Source organism: Ictidomys tridecemlineatus, chromosome 2, assembly GCF_052094955.1.
Source record: "Ictidomys tridecemlineatus isolate mIctTri1 chromosome 2, mIctTri1.hap1, whole genome shotgun sequence".
NCBI lineage: Eukaryota > Metazoa > Chordata > Mammalia > Rodentia > Sciuridae > Ictidomys > Ictidomys tridecemlineatus.
The window spans coordinates 16,766,063-16,791,684 of record NC_135478.1 but is presented as its reverse complement, the minus strand read 5'-3'; the positions used below and the strand labels follow the sequence as shown (position 1 = coordinate 16,791,684).

The window sequence follows — 25,622 nt, the reverse complement described above, 5'->3', positions numbered from 1 at the left end:
GAGGAGAAAGAGGAGAGAAAACAAAGTAACAAACCCCAGGGAAAGTGAGGCCAAGGATAAGACTGTGAGGCCAAGTACTGGTCAGAGAGATCAATGACTCTGACCACAGAAGGCTTTTTAATGTTCAAAGACATAGGAGATTCTAGGAAACAGAAACACATCCCCAGTGTAAATAAATAACAAAGCCTCAGGCTGGGGATATAGCTCAGTTGGTAGAATGCTTGCCTCACATGCACAAGGCCCTGGGTTCAATTCTCAGCACCACCAAAACAAAACAAAACAAAACTGCCCCCAACCTTGCTGGTTACTGCCAATGGCCTGACTCTAGAGAACCACAAAAACCAGGGGAAAGGTGACCATCTCAAATGGCATGCAGACTGCTCCAGGCAGTGATCTGGCTGTTTCTTTCAAGACTCTTAAACTGTTCAAACCCCTTGACCCAGTAATCCTGCTCTGGGGAGATTATTCCATTAAACTGCAACAAAACAGGAAAAAGCAGAACAAAACTTTCTATAAGCAAATGCTTCAGGCAGCATTAAGGAGCAACAGTCTTAGGGAGACCCCTCCGGATGCTCTTCAGGCAAGGTTGTGAGAGTAGGTTACCTGCAACCCTTCCAGAGGGGGTGACAGGCTCAGGACAATGCAACCATGTCTGGCTGTGAGGACTGAAAAAATATAAGATCAGGAGGGAAGAGAAATGCTGGGAAGAAAAAGGTCACAGAGGAACGTTTATGCTTGGCAGTTGCTTAACACTTTCCTTTCACACAATGTTAAATGATTGGCTTAATAATCAATGAAACTCTTAAGCAGTCCACTGGCTTCCCCATTCGTGGGCAGAGGAGACTGTCTTCCAGTTGTCCCCAGTAAGGCTACTCTAGCCCCACTCATGACAGAGGACAGGTACAGGGCAACAAAAGCTGCAGCCCACATTGGGCTGATTGTGCAGAGAGGAAACAGGTTAACTGAAGCACAAGAACTGACTGTGTGCAGCAGACTCTCATCACAGCCCAAAGGGGTGGACAGAGGTTCCTTGGCACCCCATGGCAAAACCCTCTTCAAAGGGTTTTGAAAAGAGGGTAGGAGTATAGAGGGTAGGAGGGTTGTGGCTCAGAGGTAGAGCACTTGCCTAGCACATGTGAGGTACTGGGTTTGATTCTCAGCACCACCTAAAAATAAATAAAATAAAGGCATTCTGTCCATCTATAACAACAATTAACTAATTAACTAAAAGGGCTGAAGATGTGGCTCAGTGGTTAACCCCCCCAGTTTAATCCCCAGTAACCGCTCCCTTTCCCCAAACACTATGTGTGTATGTGTGTGTGTGGGTGTGTGTGTGTATTTGTGTGTATATATAAAATATCAATTTAAATTTAAAAAGAAAAAGGTTTATGAGGTGAATCCCAAAGGGTTCACAGTTGAGAGTTGGGCTGGCAACACTGGCCATTCCAAGCTCAGAAGGTGTGAGGTACAGGGAGAGGCCCACCCACCCAACAAAACACCAGAAGAGCATGGTGCTCAATGCCAGGCTGCTTTGGCTTGCAAACTGCCAGCCCTGCTGCCGCCTGCTGGACACACTCCTCTTTTCTTCATAGCTACCTGGCATCCCTGAGCCTTGCCAAGAGGACATGGAGGACAGAGGCACCACTCCATGTGGGGGTAGCACTAAGGGTAAAGAAGGTAGAGCAGAACCATGCCTGGCGAGGGAGCTCACAGGCAGGGACAGCTCTTCTCCCTGTGTGAAACAGGAGGCCAGATGAGCTCACTGTTCCCATCTTGGCTGTCCAGCAGATAGGAATCAGGGAGGGGCCAGTACCAGCTCTACTCTCTTTCCATTGATTTCATCTGCCTGAACAATGGTGTCCTCACCTATAAATGTAGACTATATTCAGCGGCATGAAGCGTTCAGGAGATGGCTTTGGAGGCACTGAATGCCATGACACATGAGATATCATGACTTTTTCATGCAGAAGGAATCCACCTGTGCTCCCCTCTTCCTCCTCCTCCTCAGAAGGGATGCACAGGTTGCTGATCACACCGTGAGCTGGCCTCACCTTCTTCCCTAAACCAGTCCTTTTTTTCCTCTCCCTGTTCCCTTCCCTCTACTATCTTTCTGCTTTTAGATTTTTTTTTCTTTTTTATTAGTGTCCTGTGGATATATACAACGGTAAGATTCACTGTGGTATATTCATGTAAATACACAGAAAAGTTAGGTTAGATTCCTCTGTTCCTCCCATATCCTGTCTTTTCTCCATTCCCCTCGGTCACCTTCATCCAGCCCACCAGTCTTCCTTCTTTACTGATGGCCACCCCCACCCCTACTTTTCCCTTTTTTCCTCTCTTTTTTTTCCTCCTTATTTTGGACTAACTTCCACATATCAATGAAAAAACTTGCCCTTTGCCTTTCTGAGTCTGGCTTATTTCACTTAGTCTCCATTTCCACCCATTCACCAGCAAATACCAACATTTCATTCTTCTCTATGGCTGAGTAACTCCATTGTGTATATATGCCACCATGACCAGTCCTTTCTTGATTCATTCTCCCACATTCCTGAGAATGGGCCTATTCCCGAGAAACAGGATCAGGAAGAACAGGGCATTGCAGGTCTCTGTGCTGCTTTTCAGTGAAAAAAAGGTGCCATGACCCACCCCACTGCCAGTGACTAGGACATCAGAGGCCTGGAGCTAGGCGGAGATAACTCAGGAGGTGGGGATGGGAGCTGCCCTGGTGGTCACTAGAATGGTGCAACTAAGTTATTATCAAGCTGATGTCATGGATCTGCAACACACCCTGGTGTGGACACCATCCCTGGGGCCTCACCCGTTGAGGCAAGAAGGCCTGGCATTTGCCAGACTAAAGGTTTTGGGCACCAGCCAGGACTGGGCCTCAGCTGGGTGGGACTGCTCTCCACAAGATGGTCATGCATACGTCAAGTTGGGGAACAGGTTTTCCATCCCTGAAGAAGGAAGGCCAATGGCCTAGTTTCTTTTGCAATATAGGACACCTACCCCAAAGCGAACCAATGTCCCCAATGGTGACTTGACTGAGTACTCCAGCCTGGTGTAGACCTGGATCTAAAGTCACACGGAGGCGGTGGTTGGGGATGGGGGCTGAGGATTTAGGACTTGCTTGTTCAGGCACTTAATAAGACTTGCTCCCCTTCTTCCCACCTGCCAGCCCCACCCAACAGTCTGTCCACAAGGTAGGGCATCTAGTCACCTATTGGTGACTTGCCATCAGGAAGTGACTGAGGGTTTAAAAGCAAAATCAACTGAGAAGAATGCTCCTTCCTGTGGGCCAGCTTTCAGGGCACCTCTTCTTATCTAAGCAATAAGCAGGGGGCTGGGGAGGTGCCTTAGAGACAATCATCTATGCCCAAGCACAGTTAGCCACAAGGCGGCTAGGATGGGAAGGTTTAGCCCAGAGAAGCAAGGGCTACTCTGGGGATGGAGGCACAGCCTTCCTTCCCGCAGAGGCTGGCCTGGGCTCACTGACCTCCTGGGGCTCATCCCCACTGGCTGGGGGTTTTTCTTTATGGGGATAGTACAGTTTATCCTTGGAGAAAAAAAAATTATAGGAAGGTATTTTGATCTATAGATTCAATGCAATTCTAATAACACACACACACACACACACACACACACACACACATTAACAAGATGACTATAAAATGTGTAAGAAAAGGTAAAAGAGCCAGAACAGCCAAATAATTTTGGAAAATGTCTCCTTGGGCAGTGGGGAAGAGTAGGGGTGACTTCAGCATGGCTGGTGAGGGGTGAGTCCTTCACACATCATATGGGGGAACAAACAGGTTTTCCATTCCTGAAGAAGGCAGGCCTGCTCCAGTCCCGCTTGATACTCCTACTTCCTCAGTAATACCCTCCGGCCTCACAGTGTTTCCGTCTAGATAACAGAATCTGTAAAATGAGGCCACTTAGTTTACTTCCAAGACCATCTAATGTTCCCACTCATTCACTTCTTGATTACCTGTGTTTACTCCTACTTCCATCCATCTTGCTGTTTCCCAAAATACTTCCTACTTAAAATCAGCATAGGTTTTATGTGTAAACTCACCTGTTAAAGGTGAGTCCTGAGCCCTTGAACTCTCTCAGAGGGTCCCAGTGTCATCCTTCTGCTCAGAGCACCCGAACTGGCTGAGAAAGCAGGTATGGCATTTGTTCCACATGAGGTGAACAGAATTTTATTTTTCTTCCCATTTTTCAGTGAAGATATTGAAGCTGACTGAGACAATATGATTTTCCCAGGGTCAGAGAGCTAATAACTGGCAGGGCGTAGACTCAAACCTGGGAGCCATTTCTAAATCCTGAGCTTGCTCCATCTGTCTAGTTCCAACCATTTCAGTGCCTGCTGTTGAATCAAGAATTGCCTCAACATTTATTTCTCTAAGTCCCCAAGCAGGGAAAAAAAGTGCATGATTAACTGCTGAAACAAGAATTGCCTCAACATTTATTTCCCTAGGTCCCCAAGGGGAGAAAAAGTATATAATCAACTAGCTATGCCAATCAATGGAACTAGCCACCAGCCAGGGGTCTGTATACTGTCTAAAGGCCACTAGACTTCTGCAAGGAATGCCAAGCCATATAGAGGGTCACTGGGGCAGGCTGATCCTGCTTCCAGTCAGCTCACCAACTCTCACAGGCAGCAGGCCCCTGGGATCACCCAGTGGTTGAAGTTCAAAGCTCGGTGGCAGTGTGGGATGGAACAGCTCAGGGAGGAACCTGGGTCAGGGCATAAGAAACACTGGGAAGAAAGGATGGAGAGTGCCCTCCTCCACTGTGGGGCACTGGGTCAGGAGAGCAGAAGAGATAATCAGCTTGGGCCCCACTCTCCCTCAGTGTCACTCCTGAGATAGGCCCCCTAGGACACTGTGCAAGGCTGTGGTTGGGATTTATAAGTGGGACCAGGGGGTTGGAGTTGCCTGTTTGTGCCTCTCTAGTAAAAGACTGCAGCACCCCACTTCCTCATTGTAGTTTCAGACTTCTGGGCCTTTGCTACCCATCCTCCAGATTCTAGACCTAATTCAAGAGGCATGTTCTCCATGAGGCCCTATGCTGTTTCCCTCAGTCAAAGGCAGCCTGCAGTGGGCACTTCATTCCTTGAAAAGATTCAGAAATGCTGGTGCCTATGGGGCTTCCACCTGCTGCCTAGGCTGATCTGAACTGAAGTGGGCTATTCTCAACTCCTAGGAGCCCAGGAAGCCAAGATGCTCACCAGTCTCTGGCCTTCAAAGTCATTCCTTCAGCAAAGCTGGAAGGTCACTCCTTTCTCCTCAGTGGCAAAGGGAACTGTGGCAAGGGCTGTGGCCTGGGAGCCCTCTGGGGTCCACCGCCAATCCACGAGCAAACTATCAAAGTCCCTTTCCAGTTCAGATGAGGAAAGGGGACCTGTCCCTGTACTGAACGCAGCTTTTGTAGCACCCTATTCTTCCTGGAAAGCCCAAGTCCTGGACCCTGCAGCTCAGGGTCAAACCCAATGGGTCTGGCCTCATATTACAAAGACCAAGACTCAGGGTTCTTCTGGGAGCTATACATGTAGGCATATCTCCTTGCTGAGACTAGACTTCTTGACAACCAAGAAAGTGACTGAGTAGTGGGCCCTATGAGGTAGAGAAGCCTACCTGCTCCTCTAGAGGGCCAGCCCTGAAGCCAAGCTCCTGATTACCAGTTCCAGACCCATTCCACCACTCTACTGCCTCAAAAGTGGCCAGATTAGAGAAAAGCGGAAGAACACAATGGGTTGAAGCAGAACCCAATCCAATGTCCAGCATGCTTGATTCCTGGGCTACTGTCAGAAAGGGACAGGGGACCTGCTCTGATGTGGCCTTGCAGGGTCAGGAGGGATCTCAGAGGAGTCTTGTGTTCCACCATAAATGACCTGTTAAGACCTAGCAAATGAGGGCTGGGGATGTGGCTCAAGCGGTAGCGTGCTTGCCTGGCATGCGTGCGGCCTGAGTTCGATCCTCAGCACCACATACCAACAAACATGTTGTGTCCGCCGAGAACTAAAAAATAAATATTAAAAAAAAAATTCTCTCTCTCTCTTTAAAAAAAAAAAAAAAGATTAAATATTAAAAAAAAATTATCTCTCTCTCTTAAAAAAAAAAAAAAAAAGACCTAGCAAATGAGGACCGAGGGTGTGGCTCAGTGGCTGAGTGCTTGCCCAGCAAGGTCCTGGGTTTGATCCCCAGCATTGCAAAAAAAAAAAAAAAAAGCATGTGTGTAAAATAAAACCACACATCACACATCACAAAGTCTTCCCCTGATCCTACTTCCTCCCTGCTTCTCAGCACTAATCTGAAGTCATTTCTCCCCATCATGTTTACACTCTGCTTTTGCTTTCTTCTAGCACAGGACATCTTAACATTTCCTGTTGACAACAGTCTGCGTCCCTTTAGAGAACACCAGCTCCCTGAGGGTAGGGATTGTCCATGGCTGCCTCCCAGAAGCGTACATTGGTACCCCACAAAGAGCAGATGACCGATGAAGTTGGTGTTGACCAAGTACAGGCATGTAATATCATTTTGTTTCCCAATTTTATAGAGATGCTCTTGCACTGTAGGTCTCAATTCTGAAACCTGTTTTCTCCTTCATTCAACACCATGTTGAGACTCAACAATGTGTTCCAACATTCAAGTATTCTACTGTCTGACCCACCCACCACTCACTCCTCTTTTCTCAGCAAAGAGTAGGAGAATCAGAAAAGACCACCCAGAAAATCAAAGACAGCCCAGGAACTGGAACTCTGGGCTCTATTCAGCAACACAGAACCTAAGAACAGGCCAAAAGAAAACCAAAGGGCCTCTAAGTAGTCCTCAAAGAGCAGAAAGAACTGTGTAGGCACCCACTGGAGTCATTTAAGTCTGGGGTCACCTGGAAAAGGAGAACTACTTGGCTTTTACCTTTCCATCACCAGCTGAGGACCCTCAGGGGGTTAGGGTGCAACAATAAGCACAGAGCCCAGTGCCAGGGACCCAATCTCCCATCAGCACCACGAGCCTCTCAGAATAGAGATGTCATCATGTCTAAACCCATGCGAGGTGGCAAGAACCCTGCAGGGCTACCCAGAGGCTGCTGTGAAAGCAGTTTGTAACTGGAGTGAGATCTGCTCCTGATCAAGGAGGCAGAGATGAGGCCTGCTCTTGGGGAGGTTTCTTCATGCTGCTGAAGACAACAAAGGGTTGTCTGCTCCAGTGTCTCTGTCCAGATTTCCCAGGGAAGCTCTCCCTCCTTTCTAACTGTCCCTCCCCAAAGCACAGCCCACTGCACCAAGATCTACTCCTCCCATCAGCAGACACCACCACAGGTCCTGTGCCTGAAGGAAGCTGCCCAGGGCAGAAGCAACCAAGGACCCTTGTCCATGAAGATGCAGTTTGATCACAGGCAGACTGTCCCAGTTCAGGGGACAGTCTGCCTGTGACTGTGGGCATGACATGGAGAGTGTGAGCCCTCTGAGACTTCAGGTGTGTGGATTCCACTTAGGCATAAAGACTATTCTTACCTCACAACAATCCATCCAGCCCCACATGCTGGATGGATCCTGCAAATTATTCTCAAGTAGTAGTAGTAGTAGTAGTAGTATTGGCAGTGCTAGAAATTGAACCAGGGCCTATGCATGCTAGGCTAGTGCTCTGTCACTGAGCCACACACCCAGCCCTCCCAAAATTTTTTTATGCAAAGCAGCATCAGTAGCTCTGTAGAGGGCATAGTCCTTAGGACTGGGAATGTGTGGGGTGGATCTTGTGCCTGCCACATGAGGGAAGAGTGTTCTAGCCCCTCACGTGGGCTGTGCTGGGGCAACTTAAGTTAACTCAGCCAGAGGACTACATTTGACAAAGATAAATAAATGAACTGCTGAGGGAGCACAGCTCAAGAGAAGTCAAAAAGCAGCTTTTGAGCTGAGCTCCAACATGAAAACCAAGCTGTCAAGGATGGAAGAGAGATAAGAAGGAAGGAGTCCCAGGGTGAGAGGGCAGTGTGAACAGACGAGTGGACACAGTGCTATTCAGGAAATGGCCGGTGGCCAGAAGAGGCTAGAAAAGGCCACAAGGCCCAGGCAGATCTTCCCACATTTTGCATATGATGTGGAACTCAAAAGATGAGTGAAAAGACAGTGTGAGGTCAGGGGAAAAAAGCCAGTGGCAAAGAGCCAGACACCAAGTGGGGGAAAGGACGCAGGGAAGGCCCAACTAGTGAGAGGGTTGAGGAGGGAGTGGGGACAGGGCTCTGAAACAGGGCTGGAAGAAAAGAGACTCAGCGAGCAACAGGTGCTGGCGAAGAGAGCAGGGCAGGGAACAGCATGACGGGAGCTGCACGCAGTGCTACCTGTGCTTTTCACCTTCCTCCTCTTCTTCTCTGAGTTGCTTGGTCTTTGGCTCCCCATCTTCTTTGTCCTGAAAAGAAAGGGAGAACACCATCTGCTTAGATAAATGTTCCTACTTCCAGTCTAGACCACCTGGGTGGCCAGTGAAGAACAGGACATCTCAGGAGTAAGGCCCTAAGTCTAGAGAAGTCAACTCAGTCTTCCAGCACCTGATGGACACAATGCTGGAGCTTCACCTCCCACCCTTCACTGCCTGGATAGAATTTAAAATCTACAACCCTATGGGGCTCAAGTGGTAGCGCGTTCGCCTGGCATGCATGAGGCACTGGGTTTGATTCTCAGTACCACATAAAAGATATTGTGTCCACCTAAAACTAAAAACTAAAAAATAAAATAAAATCTACAACCTTAGCCCAGGCCCAGGTACAGAGTAACCCTCAAGACCAAAGAAGAGGGTCTAGATATAAGCACTCCTGAGATAGTGGAGACTGGAGGTCACCAGCAACCTCTCCAGAAATACCCATCTGGTTCCCTTGAGGAGTCACATAGCTCAGATCAGGACCAGGTTTGTAACAAGACTCACTGCCCAGGCCTGAAGTGTACCCAGAGAGACAAAGGCAAGGGAAATTCATTTGAAGTTTATGTGGGAAAAATGTCTTCCAAATCTGGTTCTTCTGGGGGTATAGCTCAGTGGCCTAGCATGTGTGAGCTCTGGGTTCGATCCCTAGCACTGGAAAAAAAAAAAAAAACCACAAAATCAGTCTGAGTCTTCTGCCTTCCTCCATCTCTAATTTTTTTTAAATTTGTAGATGGACCCAATACATTTATTTTATTTATTTATGTGTGGTGCTCAGGATCAAACCCAGTGCCTCATATATGTTAGGCAAGCATTCTACCACTGAGTTATAACCCCGCCCCTCTTTTCTTTTTTGAGACAGGGTTTCACTATGATGCCAGGCTAGTCTTGAACTTGTAGGCTCAAATGATCCTCCTGCTTCAGCCTCTGAGGAGCTGGGACTAAAGGTGTGTACCACTGAACCCAGCTCTTCATAGTTTGTCTAGAGAAGTTGTATTTATCTTAACCTTGACACAGTATGCTTGTGCTGCAGGTGCCCTGAGGGCCACAACAGAAGGAAACTGCCAAGCCACTCCCCCTTCAGAAGAAAAAAGTCCCTAGCCTTTCCTGCTCTCTGTTATTACTGCTATTAGATCAGCCTGCCCTGTAGACAAACCAGAACACTGGCCAGAACCCTGTGTGATCAGCCCCACCAGTGTATGTGTGAGTACTCATATCCATGTGGACACACTACACGCCCAGGGCCCAACCAAGAAATCCTGAATGCCAGGGTCGGCCCCCTGGAAGGTGTCAAAGCTCACTTCGTTGAACAACCTCTGACTTGCTAGAGCAGTGGTTTGAGAAGACACCTGGAAGCTCCTTGCATTAGCAACTGCTCTGATGATATTAGGTGACCTGCAATGACACACAAATCCATATAAAACAGCTGCCTGGAGAGACTCTCCTAGTAGTTTGTGTCTGCCACTGACAACTGTCTCCCTGGGAGTGTACCAAAAAGTGCACAAATCACTTTTTGGTGGTGTTCATGGTGGAGACCTTGAGGGTGGTGACCGGACCCCACCTTTCCGGGCCATACAACCTACAGGGAAGGAGACCAGACGAGAGGCCTAGTCCAGAGAAAGGCTTTCGGAACGGGAACACATCTTTTCAACCAGGGCAGCTCCACTCATGGGAATAAGACAGCAAGAACAAATAACTGAACAACTGACAGCAGCCATGTGAGAGGTTAACACAGTTCTCAAGGGATGAGTGAAGGACTGTCTCTGGAGGGATGCCAAGATCTGGGTGTCACAGGATGGGGAGGGAGGAGCAGGAGGGACATTCCCAGTGGGGAGCACACCTTGAGCAAAGGCAGAGTGAGCACTGCTGCGGTAGCAGAGGGGAAGGTGAAAGTGTAAGGTTGTCAAGGCAGGTGGGGCTGATCACAGAGAGCTCTGGCCAGTATTCTAAGGGAGAGAGAAGGGACCAGGAAGGGTCTGCTGACATCTGCCAGGCTGGGGGACAGGCAGAACCTGGGGATGGCCTGAGAGGAGAAGAGTGGAGCACAAATGTAACAGGGAAACAAGTTAGTGTTCTCCAAGTGACTCGCAGACTGCCAGGTCCTGGATGGGGCTTCCACAGAGGCCCAGCTGACACATGAGCCCCTCACTGAGTAAAGGCTCCCAAAGGAAGCAAGCTGAGAGCCTGGACATTCAAACAAAAGTTCCCCCACTGCCAGCCCGAGGACTCCCTGAAGGCTAGAGGCACTGTCTCAGGGGAAAGAATGACACCTGCCCTTGGCAAGTAAGTTAGGGACAGAACAGCAGAAAGGACTCCGCTCCGCCACAGCGGATAGGTGAGCAAGGTCCCCAACTCCAGAGAAAGGCTTCTTTAAAAGCTCTGTGTACCTGGCAGAACAGGGAGAAAGCTGAGGAGGATCATCCTCTGGGAGGAGTACTCCACCAATACCATGCCCTTCCCACCCTGGGCAAGGTCAAACAGTCAAACTGCTGCCATGGCTTATGGAGTCCCAGGGACACTCAAGTGCCTTGGCAAAGGCCAGGGTATTCACAATAAATGAGAAAACATCCAAGTATGTAAATGACATTTTAAAACATCACCCAGCTTGCTGGCGGGTAGGAAGCAGCACTGCTCTGCAGACAGTACAATGAGGTTAAGGAAGACCCCTGCCTGGGATGCTGATCAGAACAGGGGATTGAGGCAGAGAAAGACACATCATGGCAAGAGCAGGGAATAGGCCACGAATATGGGGGATGAGGTGGAGGAGGTACTGCAGCCTTCCTGTTAAATGGTGATTCTCAGCTAGGATAATGAGCATTCACAAGATGGAAAATCACTTTGGGGCGATCCTGGCCTGGGCCATGAGGCATAGTGTCCCCCTCACCTTTATCTGGGAAGCTGGGAGGAGATGCACACCAGCCCCAATGCCCACCCCAGTCTAAAGCCTCAAAGAGCTCAGAACTAGAGGACTCACAGGATCACCTGCTCCAGCTCTTCAATTCAAACCATGGGGGAAACCCACGAAATGGCTGTCAGGCAAAGAAAAAAAAAAAGATTTGTCCAAGGTCACAGAATCTATCTTTGGTTGCTGTAGGTCCGGCTAAAGGTCCTCCTGGTCCTGGCCCTGTGTTCTTGCCTATCAAGAGTGACATAGAGTTTCTAAAAATGGTTCTGACCTCAGCTGCCTTTCCTGTGCTCCTCTTGTGGTTTAGATCTGGCCATGAGAATGCAGACCCAGCCACAACCAGTGCAAGTCCAGGTCGAGGCCCTAAGACAGTCAGCAGAAGAGCAGGCAGAACCTTAGGTACCCCATGTCCCAGGGATCTAGAGACACCACACCCATCCCAAGGTCCTTAAATCAGACTCAGTGCCTAACCTCTCCCTCCACACACCCTTCCCAAACCTCTCCATTTTTCTCCCTCCTTCCCAATCTCCATTCTTTATTTCTTCCCCCTCTCCTCCCAGCCTCCTCAGGTCTTCACAACAACCAAGCCTCTAGCCACTCCCCTCCACCCTAGCCTCCCGGCCCTTTCCTCTGGAGAATGCAGCTGCCTCCTGTACTTCCCCCTAAGTCTTTTCTGCCTGCTCCATGCACATCACCAGAACTGATCAGGTCACACTGCCTCAGCTCAAAGCTCTTGCTGGCTCTCCACACCCGCTGGACAACAGCCACTCCCCTTGGCCTGGCCCCAAGAGGTAGTTTCCAAGGTCCCTCCACCTGTCCCATACTCTGTTCATTCTGGTTGCTATCCAGAACACGTTGACACCCAACCTTTTATCTCAAAACCTGACATGCCACTATCATAACTCCAAAGAAAGTTCACTCGTCAGTCTTAGAGATCAGCTCAAAGGCAGCCTCCTAGAGGTAGCCCTCTGAGATTCCTGAGTAAAGGGCCCTCTCACTCTTCTGGGCCCTGACCCTAGGCCCAGGACACAAGCCAGTGGCCATTCCTATTCACATTTTCAGACCTTAATGCCCTTTCCCAGGTCCATCTCAGTGCAGGCCATCTCCTGGGGCATCTCAAGACCCAGTCCAAAGCCTGGACTAGACAACTCCCATTAACTCAGTGCCAACTCAACTATTCTCTCCAGCAACTCCAAAGACTCAAACTCTCAGGAAGGCTGATGGCCAGAGGGCAGGAGAGCCATGGCCTAGATGGGGCCTTCCCCAGTCTGTTTGCTGATTCCACATCTGACCTCACATCCTTTCCTCAACTTCCCCAGAGCTTGCAGGAAAAAGGAACCTCTGCAGCAGGACTTCAGGAGGTCTCACAAATATCCCCACCTCAAACAGAACCTGTTTCCTAACATCGGACATCCTTTTACCAAGGACAAAACTTTTAAAAGTAAATTAGAGTTGAACCAGTCAAAGTGGCACATACCCATAGTCCCAGCATTCAGGAGGCTAAGGCAGGAGAATCGCTTGAGCCAGGAATTCCAGGTCAGCCTGGGCAACATAGCAAGACCCCGCTCCTTAAAAATAAATAAATAAATACCAATAATGGAGTTGTTGAGCTGGGGATGTAGCTCAGTGGCACAGTGCATGCTTGGCATGCTTAAGGCCCTCGGTTTAATCCCCAGTGTCAAAATAAAATAATAAATTTAGAGTTGTGTGGGACTGGTATTTATTTCTCCTTAAATATTCATTCAATAAGCCAGGCAGTATGGCATACACCTGTAATCCCAGCAGCTCAAGCAGGAGGATTGTGAGTTCAAAGCCACAAATAGGACTGGGGATGTGGCTCAGTGGTTGAATGCCCCTGAGTTCAATCCCTGGTACCAAAAAAAAAAAAAAAAGTTCAATAAGACTTTAGTGATGCTATCTTGGCCTTAAAAGTTTTCTCTGTGAGAAGATTTTAGATATAGGACTATACAGATTTTCTGTTTCTTATTGAGTCAGCATTAATTTGTGTCTTTCAAGGAATATGTATTTTACCTACTGAATTTGCTGGCATAAATTGATTTACATTATTCCCTTACTACCCTTTCCATAGAACTGTGGTAATGTCCACTGATGGTGATAATTTGTGTTGTTTTCTTTTTTTTTTTTTAATACTTGAATTACTTCTCAAGTTCCATTTATATATTTATGTGGTGCTGAGGATCGAACTCAGTGCCTCAAGCATGCTAGGCAAGCACTCTACTACTGAGCCACAACCCCAGCCCTTTGTTTTCTTTATCGAACAGCTACTAGAGCTTCAATCATCTTGGGACACCTTAACTCTTCAGACTTGATATTTTAGCTGTGGGTTTGCTCCTCATTCTCCTCTTTCTGGATGGAGCCCTAACTAGTACCCCTGTCCCAGGATGGTACAGAAGTGAGGGGCAGCATAAATCCACATTGCTGCCTGAATGGAGGGCCACTATCAAAAGCTTGATCATCAACCAGACAGATATGCAGGAGAGGGAGGGAGGGAGGGAAAAGGGAGGTTACTATGTTGTCTCCTGCTGTCACTTCCCCCAGATTAACACTAAGGCATCTCTTCCCTAGACTCAGGCCCTCAAGGATCTCCTGAGTAGTCAAAGAAGCAGATTTAGAAAATGTAACTCTGAACTGGTATGGTAGTGCACACCTGTAATCCCAGCAACTCAAGAGGCTGAGGCAGGAGGAGTACAAGTTGCTAGCCTGGGCAACTCAAGAGAATAAAACAGGGTTGGGGATGCAGCAGTGGTAGGGCACAGCTGCATTTAATCCCCAGTACCACACACAAAACCAAAAACCAAACAAAAAAACCATCTGTGCCATGAGTGGTGAGGAAAGCTTTATGGGGTGGTGACACAGGATAGGTGTTATCAGGGAAAAAGGTGACCCTTAAAACAATTCTAGATGTGGTTACCAGGTGGCTAAAGAAAAGAGAACTTTCCTGAGAGTGGTAACTACCTGGCAAAGACACAAGAGCAGAGCAAGGGCATGGTCATGGTCTGCAGAGCAGACCCACGTGGCTGGCCCAGCCAGGACTGGCCTGGGTCAGAAGAGCCCCAAATCCTTTCCGGGGCTTTCCTCTAGTGCTGCAGGGGGCAGAGTCTAGCAAGTAGGCAACTCTGAAAGGTCACTCAGGCAGTCTACCTGCTGAGTGGCACTGATTCACAGGAGGAGAAAGACCAGGATGAAGCAGGATTTCCACTCCTGCCTGGACTTGCCCCAATCTGCCACTGTTTGTGGGTGTGTGGAGGGTGGAGAGGGTTTAAGTGAGGGCTGGGAACTATGCTCAGGGCAGTTATGCCAAAGCTGAAGGGCCTGAGTTGAGAGGACGAGGGTAAGTCCCTCCTTCACTGGTACAATTCCCAAAGACTTAGCTTTTAGTTGTTGCCTGGGACTCTCTCCTTTCTAGAAAGGGATAAGAGAGGCAGCAAAGAGTTACGAGAGAGACATTCCAACAGCAGATCTAACCTCCTCCAACCTTTAGCCCATTCCCGAAGCAGCTAGATACCCAACTGGGAACACTTTGCAATGCCCAGATGGACATGCCTCATTGCACAGGCCTGCTGTCACTTCCATGGGAATCAACCCTCTGCACAACAGTCAAGAGAACACAAGACCTCAAGCTCTAGTCTCCTAAGAAAAGGTCAAAGTTTGAGCCTTTCCAAGTCTAATTTGAGCTTAGGGTGAGGAGAAATCAAGATGGGTATCCAGTGCCAAAGGATGGGGCAGGAAGGGACTGGCAATGCTGGGGCAACTTGGCAGGTCCTATATTTTCACTCTGTTGCCATTCTCAGGATCAGGGCAGCCCTATGCTGGGGTGGAGGGATTTCCTGTCTGGGTGGCAGCACTGGGAGCTGTGTTCCAAGAGTACTCAGTGGGTAGGGCAGCTACCAGGAGACTGACTCACTGAAGATGGAATGATAAGCCCTAGGCTGAACGTACCACACCTGGGACCAGAAACTAAAAGCTTCTTAATGGCCAGAAATAGGAGAGCGAGGCTTTGATTCTGCTGGGCAGGTGTGATCCCATTGGGCTATACTGCTCCTCACTCTGGGTTCCCTGAATTCAACTTGCTGAGTGTCCACTGTGTACTGACCAGACCATAAGATCCTTGGGGGCAGGCACTAATCTAACCCATCTGTATCCACAGTCCTGACCCAGACCATCAGGAATTGTACCTTCACTGGTACAATGTGGTAGAGTGCATGTGCCTAGGGAAAGTCCTGGCTCCATTCCATCCTGGCTGTGTGGCCTTGGGCAGGCTGTACCACCTGGCTGGCCTTGGTTTCTACATCTATGCAAATAAGAGCAATCACAGTGACATCATAGCGTTATTACAGGAGGAAATGTTGAGGGATGAAGGAGAAGAGCCTGCAGGTAGCAGTGTCTGAGGGGCAGGGAGAATCAGGTTGGGGCAGACAGAAAAGGGCCACAGAAAGGCAGCAGGGCCGTGGGCCCAGACGACATGTCGCTCGTGACAGACAATCCTGTAGGCAGACAGAGCTGCTTCTTAACACCTGCGTCACCAAGATACCAGAAGTGTTAGACGATGTGAGGGGGGGAGACAGGTCACTGACTCCTTGTTCAGAGCACTGCCAAGAGCCAGGCTCAGAAAGTGTGGCAGGGGAAGCTGCAGACCATTACCCAAGAATCTAGAGCCAGCTAAAAGCCACAGCTCTCCTATGGCTGCAGCCATGCCCTAGAGCACAGGAAGAACAAAGGGCAGTGAGGAAGCTGGAGATAAGAGCGGAACCAGGTCAGGCAGTGGAAAGAACAAGGCTGTGGGGAGACAGGGAGGAGTCAGCAACTTGGGTCCTGCCAGTGACTCACTGGGAGAAGGCAAGGCCTTTGACAAAACAGGTGGCAGTGCAAAGTGGACAAAGAGAAAGGGTGTGGCAGCTTTGAGGCAGACTAGAGTTGCCAGGGCCTGTCAAGACATCCTTGGCAGTAGAAAAGAGGGCCCCCCCTTTGTAAATGAGAGGCACAATTGGTCCCATCGTCCAGACCCCATCTTAAGGCCAGGGCACTGGCCCATCACACAGCTGCAAGTCAGAGGTGTGGGGAGCTGGCCCCAGGCCAAGTCTAGTCCTATTATTGCCACAAATACAACTGGGAAACCAGCCATAAGTGCTCCATGGAGGTGGCAGCTGATAACTCTGCCAGAAGATTTTTTTTGTTTAATTAGCCCACAAATATTGACTGGTCCCCGTCGTGCTAGGTACTGTAACACGGATTACTAAGGATAGAAAGAACAAATCAGCACGAGCACCAAGTGGTGGTGGGAGGCTATGATTCCCCTGGGCAGGCTGTGATCCCACTGAGCTGTAGTGCTCCTCACTCTGTTCATAGCAGGGTAAAGATCCCCTCACCTGGATGCCTGGATGACTCACTCCATGGTTAGACACAGTTCAGGTGCAAGAAGGTGCAGTTTTCTAGAGTAAGAATCTAGAGCTTTTCAGATTCTCAAGGGTGGATGGTGATCTAAAGGGGAAAGGAACAGTATCAAAATCACTTAGGAGAGCTGGGATTGTAGGTAGCTCAGTGGTAGAGCACTTGCCTAGCATGTGTGAGGCACTGGGTTAGATTCTCAGCACCACATATTAAAAAAAAAAAAAAAAAAAAAGCATGGTGAATCCCAGCAGCTAGGGAGGCTGAGACAGGAGGATCACGAATTCAAAACAGCCTCGGCAACAGTGAGGCACTAAGCAACTCAGTGAGATCCTGTCTCTAAATAAAATACAAAATAGGGCTGGGGATATGGCTCAGTGGTTGAGTGCCTCTGAGTCCAATCCCCAGTACCTTCCTCCCCCAAAAAAGCACTCAGGAAGGGTGGTGGCTTTTAAGGTGGCTGGGGAAGGATTTCCAAAGTCACCTGCCCTGCCTCTTCAAGGGTGAATGGGAATGGGGACACAAGGTGGATGTGGAAGGGCAGCATAGGGAACTCCTAGCTCAAGGCCCCTCCCACTGCCTAGGGCTTCACCCCCACCAGTTCCAACAAGAAATAACCCTGTGGAAGGTCATGCAGAGAGCTGAGCAAAAACCAGTCTCGCTCCTTTTCTTCACATGCAGCTAGACTAGGCCAGTTCCTCTGGGTGCCCAGTTGCTCCAAGATGCTCCAAACTCCCCCGCCCCAGACTCCCTGGAGGAAGCACTGTGGTATGGAGGAAGCCCAGGCAGCAGGCCTGGAACAGCAGGGGCAGGTAAATCATGATGCCATGCTTACCTGTGATGGGGTCCTGCCTCTCAAGCTGCCTCCTCCCCCCTTGAGGTGGAGTTGGTACAACTTCAATAGGGGTGTTTGATATTAAAATAAGGCAGTCTAGGTCCCCATCTGGTGCAAGACCATACCTGATGCCCACAGTGGGAAACAGACTATTGGCATTCTGGGATGTTCCAAGTCCAGTTGTTAAACAGTAAGGGGCCTGACTCAAACCCTGGTTCTTGATGCATCCCTCCCAGGAAACCAGAATTTGTCTATTACACTCCCAGCCTCGACTCAAAAAAGCCCAAGAAAGCAAACAGCCAACTGTTCCTTGCTGCCACACACTCCAGGAGCCACAACAGGTTTAGAAGTACCCAGGTGCCTGGGTCCTGATCCATGCTGGAATATGGAAGTATCATTTACTGTTAGACCAACCAGAAAAGAAGCTGATCTACACTTGCCACTGCTTAAATGTGGTAACATTCATATGAATGGAATGCATTATCCTTTTCGGATAGTGCTTTCCTGTGGGGCCAAGTTTCTACAGATGGTTCACTATTAATCTTTAAAAAATGAGGCTTAAACAAAAACAGCCTCAGTGTCCAAACTTGGATGAATGATTGAAGAAAATGTGGCATGTGTATTCACATACATGTGCACACATGCACAATAGACTGTTATTGGCCTTGAAAAAGGAGGAAATTCTGTCACTTAAAACAACATGGATGAACACGCAGGACATTATGCAAAATGAAATAAACCTGGCACAGAAAGAAACAATGCATAACCTCACTTATATGTGAAATTGAAAAGCATTAAACTCATAGAAACTGGCGGTTACCAGAAGAAGGGGAAAATGATCAGGGAAAGGGAAGATGCTGACCAAAGGGCATAAAGTTCCAAACACACAAAAGTGAGAACTGTGCAGTAACTAATAATATATTATAGATTTCAAAACTGCCAAAAAAGCATTTTTAAACATTTGCATCATCAAAAAACGGTATGCCAGAGGTGATTGATATATTAATTAGCTTGACAATGGTGTTTTGTTGTTGTTACTGGTAACTGACCAAGGGTGCCTGACCACTGAGTTACATCCCAGCCCTTTTTTATTTTGAGACAGGGGTCTTGCTACATTGCCAAGGCTGGCCTCAAACTTGTGATCCTCCTGCCTTGGCCTCCCAAGCTGCTGGGATTACAGGCATGCCCATCACACCCAGCTTTGATTTAATCTTTCTATAATGCATATAATGTGATATCAAAATATCACACTATACTCCATAGATACAATTTTATTATTTGTCAACAATACTTTTTTAAGATTTCAAGAGAATTGTATTTTTTCAAGTACATACATTTTAATGAGTGACAGAGTGCTCACAAGACAATTGGTTTTGAAACAATTCTGAATTATAATAATGGTGATGGTTACTGATCATTCCACTCTTTTAGGTAGGGTAATTCTGCCAACAGGAGATGGATTCCATTCTATCTCCATCTGTGTAGTTAAAAACACCCATGCAACAAGGCAGAAAGTGGTTCCACTAGCTAGCACTGTAATGCCATGTTTGTCACGAAAATCTGGTGAGTGTTTTATGTGGCTCTGTCTTGCCATAATTTGCTGAATTCTCTGAATCTTGAGACTACTGAGTGCATATCTGGCCAAGGGAAACATCATGAGGGTATGTCAGGATTGCAGTTGGTTGCAGTTACTGGTCTTAAATTAGTTGCAAAGAGACCTGACAATGACACTGAAGCCCAGATGCTCTCCTCAGAATGTTCTAGATTCAGCTTACAACAGTGTAAAAGAGGGCAAAAAAAGATGGTGGACCTGCAACTCTGGTTTGTCTGTTTTTAACAATACTTGTTTTTTTTTTTTTTTTTTAAATGATACTCAAATTAAGAATGACTCCCTCAGGAATGAGTGATAAGAGGCCCCAGGCTGGAAGAAGAGATAGCACATCTGTGAGGATTCTGCAGGGAAGCCACAGAATTGGTAATTAATTTGTAAACCCATCACAAACCTCCAGGACAGCTGAAAGATGGTCAGTGGGTTTTGGGACTCTCCCTAGCCATTTTTAACAGAAAGGTGTTCTTCCCATGACTTCTAATGATAACCACCCCAAACACTTGTCTTTACCTGATATTTGTCATCAGTCTTCCTTCTAGACTGAAAGGTCTTAAGAGGCCTATCCACCATTGTTCCCCTGTAGGTGGCACACAACAGCAGTTGGGCCAAAACTGAATAAACAACCAGGAGAGACAGGAGACTCAAATCAATTCCCCATTTTTTTTTCTTAAGAGAGAGAAAGAGAGAGAAGAGAGAGAAAATTTTTTTTATATTTATTTTTCAGTTTTCGGTGGACACAACATCTTTATTTTTATTTTATGTGGTGCTGAGGATTGAACCCAGTGCCCCACACATGCCAGGCAAGTGCGCCACCACTTGAGCCACATCTCCAGCCCTCAATTCCTCATCTTATAGGATGGAGCCTCTTGTCTGAGCCTCCCACTGTCAGATCATTTTAATGACAGCATTAACTATCATTAGCCTTGTTGCACGGGTGAGGCACTGAGGCTTGGTTATATCTAACTCAGGACTATGCAAGTCATGAAGGTATGACAGGAATGGGTGAAGCTCAACAGCATGGGAACAGAGACCATTAGAAGCCCCCAGTTCCACACATCCGTTCATTTATCCTTTAGTTATCTTTTCTCCCCTCTCCTCCAACAATTGTTTCTCTCCTGCAAAATTAACCCTACCCACTTCTTGGGCATGTGGTAGGGATAAAATCTAACTAAGATCCACAAAATTAGAAGATATCCTATTATCCTATTGGAAGGTGAGCTCTGGGGAGACCTGGACCCAGCTGTCATTCATTTCAGTTCTACTGTATTTCCTACAGCTATCCTTTTTCTTAAGGGTTAACAATATGCCAAGCAAGTGATTATTCAACTAACTGAACAACACTGACATTATTGAATATAATCAACATTATTCAATGACTGTTGTCAACACTAGCCTTTCTGCTTTCGCAGATGAGAAAAATGGAGGAGCAGTTTAATTAAGTAATCCATCCAGAGTCATAAAACCCGGGGTTGCCAGGACCCAAATAGTACAGCAGATCCTTCAAGCCTCGGCTATTTCCCTCTAGAACCCTCACTTTGCTCTGGCCTGTCCCCTGCCCCGACCTGGCACACTCACGCATCTACAACCTTTCACAAGGGTAGAATCACTCTTGAAATGAGGTGAGTTAAGAGATATAAAGACTACCATTTATTACAAGGATAGGTATTACCAGCCAACACCACAGCCCTGCAGGACCACATCAAATTCCTAACATCTACATCATGCCATGGCTTACCCTAAAATGCCTAGTCCTTGCCTAATGCACAGGTGTCAAAGCTCCCTAGATCTTACCTGAACAGCAGACTTGTGGAAACCTGACATCACAATCCCACGAAGTTCATCTTGTTGATTGATATTGCCAAGCTACAGGCTTTCAAACAAGCCCCAAAGGGCAAGTCTGCTCTTCCCCAAAAAAACTGCAGCCCAAATACTCCTAAATCCTTGTGCCTACCTAGCTGCTTCTGGGTCTTCTCATTTAGCAGACAAAAAAGTGACTAAAACCAATCTGTTGCCCTCAGAGAGCTGGATGGAGGAAGATTAAGGGGGAGGCAGGGAAGGGACAATCACCACACAGCAAGCACCACAGGTGCCTCGGCAGTCCAAACACAGGGGAATGTGGAGCCTGTATCCACTTGGAGAGCAAGTGAGCCACCAAGTAGGGAAGAGAGAACATCCAGGCCAAATGGGCAGGGCAGGGAGTGCTGGGATCACTGGAAGGAACAGGTGATGAAGATAAGCCCTGCATCCAAGAGGAGAGAGTAAGATGACATTTACCCCACAAGCAGTGAGAAACCAGCAAGAGCCAGATGTAGTGGGATGCAGCAGTTGAAGAGGGAGGACAGGTAGGGCGGTGGCAACAATGTGACTAGATATATTTATAAAGATCATTTAGCTAGGGCCAGAAAGGAAAATGCAAAGGTCATTGGTTGAAGCCACTGAAAGAACAAGCCGGATGTGGGTTAGGAAAGCTACCTTCATACCACAAAGACAGCAGAGGGCAGCTGCCTCTGAATCTTTCTGGAGGGACAGCCCCTTCCAGCTTAACAGCATCATGTACTGCTAGTAATTAGTTCACACTGCTACAATGTGCCCACCAGGACTCTGACCCCCACAACTACCTGTGGATCAGATATCATCATCGTATTCAACCAGGTTCAAGAAAACTAAGAGACTTAACAAATGGCTGACAGCTAATAAAAGATGGATGAGCATAAAGTGAGGTTTCCTGTCTGCATCACGCTTTCAAATAAACAGCCACAGTTTTGCTTTCTGCACAACTGCCAGAGATATGTGACCATGTCCATTCTTAGACCAAATGAGAATATATATGTATAATATATATATATGGATGTGCGTATATGTATGTATGTGTGTGTGTGTGTGTGTGTGTATATATATATATATATATTTATATATTTAAAAACCCACAGTTGGTAGCGCTGCAAAGGCTCAGATATCATCTAGTGCAGGGTGAACTATATCCAACCACAGCGCCCACCAAACCAGAATCTTTCCAGGTGAGATCTGGGAATCTGAAGGTTCAGTGGGCAGCCTATTCCAGGGTCATGACTCTAACACATGACCCAGTTGAAGAGCCTCTCAGAGCACATCCCTCTTCTTCAAGCTGGTAACCCAGAGGAGGAAGTGACCAGCTGCCTGAGGGCTACTGTGGTTCAGAATAGACTCTGGACATAGAGCTGCAGGGAAACACACATAACGCATTTACCCAGAAGGCCAGAGGTAAAGTGTGCAGCAAGAGAATGGGAGAAGCTAGTGCAAGACCTCAGGTCTCTGGACCTCAAGTTGACTGGTCTGCCACTTTACCACATCACCTGGAGTGATGCAGGAGACGGACTAAAGTCTGGGTTCCCCAAGTCTTCCTGTGGGCTGTTCAGTGACTAAGCCCTGCTTCGCTTGGGAAGGCTCCACATTGAGCTTTGTGGGAAGAAGGGCCTACTCTGTACTACCAAAACCAAAAGTGTCCAACACTCACTTTCCCAGCCTGCCTTTCGGCAGGAAGGTGACTCTGGCATTATTGCTCCATCTCAGGATGGTGGGGGGAGGTGGGGGCTGGCTTCTTTCTGAAGGCACCTGCAGAAAGGCTGATTAGAATCTGATCCCAGGGCACAGAGGCCGAAAAGCAAGCTTCAATGCCCAGCACTTAAGACGGTAATGGTCTCCTCACTGAGTAACTTTTCAGTTTTTCCATGAATGCTGGGCTTCTTTCTAGCCAGGTACCTCCAAGACTGGCTCTCTTTTTTTAAAAAAAACAAACACACAGTGCTTTGTTTTCTTCAAAAATCAACCCAAATGGATTTCTGTTGCTAGCAACTAACTGCCTAGGCTACGTGTGGCCAGTGATAGTAGTAGCCTAATAACGTGTGCAGCAGTTTGTAGGGGTCAAAGTTCTTATCTTTTACAGTTTGTCCAATCATAGAGAGACCCTGGGAGATGCAGGAAGAGAAAAGATCCCAAACCCACTCTGCAAATGGTGAAGCCAGGACTCAGGATGATAAGTGCTCTGTAAGCCAGTCCAAATAGGCTCCCCACATCTAACCACCACAAAGGCCAATTGCTGATGCAAGTGAGCCAAAGCCCTCATCTGACCTGGGGGCCATCTTTCCATTCCCTGCATTACAATACAAACTGAGCTTTTATTAAATGTACTGGGCCCCAAAATGAGGCACAAGTTTGAACAGCAAAATTCTTTATTTTCAGATAAATCAGAGTTTTACAGAATAGCAAAGTCTGCTGAAGATCCTAGGAAACCAGAAGCTATTTTAACCTCTGATCAGCTGCTTCTCAAAGTATCACAGTCTGAGAAGTAAAGGTAAGACAGCTGTCTCCTCTCTGGTGTGATCCACAAGTGATAATATCCTAATTAAAATCCAAATTTAAACTACGAATCAGAGCTGGCACATTTATTTGTGGGGGAAAACACTGCTTAAACAAGGTCTTATAATCCTCACCTACACACACTTCTTTGGAAAACAAAGCACTTTTTTTTTTCCTTCTTGCAGTGCTGCAGATGAAACCCAGGGCTTCACACATGCTAGGTGAGCAATCTACCACTGAGCTACATCCCTAGACCAAAACAAAGCTTTTTTTTTTTTTTTTTTTTTTTTTTTAAGCCTATGTGCTCAGCTGAAAGGTTGATAAAGCAAAGTCACATGTACCTGTTGTGTAACTGCAGGTGAGTTGTTTGGTTTCTCAGAGGTTCAGTTTCTTCAACTTCAAAGTGGCATTAAGCAAGGGACTATATATGTTGTGACAGCTCTGCAATGTGGCCAGGTGAATAAGTCCTTGGTCAGGGGCTCACCACCTTCATGACAATAGAGGCTGAGGTTCCTGCCTGTGTCTTCAGGGTGATGCCCTCCCACCCCCTGCAGGATTATATATCAGATCCTCCCATTCATGCCTCATTCCTTCAATCAGAGCAGCAGTGTCATCCAGAGAAAGACCCAACCCCTCCCTGGCCACAGTCAGAGGGCAGATCTTCTTGCATGCACAGAGTAAAAGTCCAAGCAAGTCAAGGCAAGAACTATGTGCAGGGGCCAGGGAGGAGGAAGGAGCTTCTAGGGCCCATCTTCCTGAATTCAGACCCTTTCCACTCCTGCCTGTTCTGCTCTTCCTCTGCATAAAAATCCCTCCTCCTCTTCCATGCCCTGTACTCAATCTATCCGTAATTATTTTCCCTGCATCTCTACTAGGCCAGATTCTATGAGTGTCGTCACAGTTTGCATCACCTCTGTGTGGCACCTTGGACACAAGAGGACATGATCCACATGCCAACCAAAGAGAAGAAGTGGGATACATGCAACCATACTGGGTTCAGAAGCCCCCAGTCCATGCAGCCACTGCATGCAAGTGTCATAACCACACCTTGCAGCAAGTCCTCCCTCCAGGACACAACATCCCTCCACTGTGTGGGCAGCATATTGTATTATAACTGATGGTACAGAGGCCAGCCTCACCTCGCTCAAGGCAAGAGCCAGCCAGCCTCACTGACTTCATTCCCCAAGCCCAGTGCACAGTGGCACTCAATAGTAACAGTGATGACAGCCCCATGCCTGGCAGATGAGAGCCTCGGGAGAATAACTCGAACGCTCACTCTCACTCCCTTAGGTAGGAGGAGGCTGCCTGTGTCTTGGACCCAGAGCAGGAAAGCCTGGCCCACACAGCAAACACAGGTACTTTTTTTTTTTTTTTTAGGATCCAAATTACCTGGCAAGAAATCTAGCAGATGCCCTGCCCTAAAAAACAATGGGAGCGGAGAGACTGGGGTTGTGGCCCAGTGGTGGAGCTCTTGCCTAGCACGGGCAAGGCCCTGGGTTCAATCCTCAGCACCACTAAAAATAAATAAAATAAAGATATTGTGTCCAGCTACAAAATAAAAATAAAAAATAAAAAAAACAATGAGAGGGGACGCGGGCTAACCTTAAAAGGACCAAAGTGTTTTGCCCCATCCCTCACATTTTCTCTAGACAGAGCAGCTCTTCAGAACACTGAATCAAAACAGCCCCGGAGTGTAGATTTTACTCCCCACAGGGAGTCGTCACCACAGCAACTGTTCTTCCTCTTGGAACTCTGTCAAGAGTACAAGCTGTTGCTTCTCTCCAAAACAAAACCGGGGAAAAGCTAGGGCTCTAGGGTCAAGGGTAGGGCCCTGCAGGAGGAGGGCCGCACATGATAGAAGCACAGCGGTCTCCACTGGAGTCTCCCAGACCTCTGACCACTGTCTAGTCTTAGGGAGTGGGTGGAAGGGTTGTAGCTATGGAGGTGGGGGGTGTTGGGGCGTGTAGGTGTGAGTTGTGGGTAGCGTGGGGTGTTGGGGTATATGAGAAGTGAGTATGAAAGGAGTGGAAGGCGCTGTGTGGGGAGGGCTTTGGTGATTCGGTTGGGAGAGTTCTGTCATGTTGTGAAGTTGGGGGAGCAGGAGGAGATGTAGGGTGC

General features: G+C 47.8%; 2 protein-coding genes across 4 annotated transcripts in view; both read right to left on the bottom strand.

Annotated features, from left to right (window-relative positions):
* The window catches only part of Ccdc12 (coiled-coil domain containing 12), a 48,478-nt gene that overhangs the window by 10,589 nt on the left and 12,267 nt on the right, over positions 1-25,622 (bottom strand). The window contains exons 2-4 of one of the 3 annotated variants that reach the window (XM_078029352.1): positions 16,707-16,818; positions 12,797-12,887; positions 8,341-8,408 (exon numbers count right to left, since the gene is read on the bottom strand). In XM_078029352.1, the coding sequence (XP_077885478.1) occupies positions 8,341-8,408; positions 12,797-12,811 (83 nt within the window). In that variant the 5' untranslated portion in view covers positions 12,812-12,887; positions 16,707-16,818. Of the gene's footprint in view, positions 1-8,340; positions 8,409-12,796; positions 12,888-16,706; positions 16,819-20,960; positions 21,828-25,622 lie in introns of those variants that run through there. The other 2 variants (XM_040290167.2, XM_005332925.5) reach the window with 2 other exon arrangements.
* On the bottom strand, positions 16,825-20,954 carry LOC101957551 (cytochrome c oxidase subunit 7B2, mitochondrial). The gene has a single exon (XM_040290169.2). It carries the CDS (start codon positions 19,215-19,217, stop codon positions 18,975-18,977), a length of 243 nt encoding a protein of 80 aa, XP_040146103.1. The 5' UTR covers positions 19,218-20,954; the 3' UTR covers positions 16,825-18,974.

What these genes read in the sequence shown, in the direction of transcription:
- LOC101957551 (XM_040290169.2), bottom strand. Translation starts at nt 19,217, where the DNA reads ATGATGTTTCCCTTGGCCAGATATGCACTCAGTAGTCTCAAGATTCAG.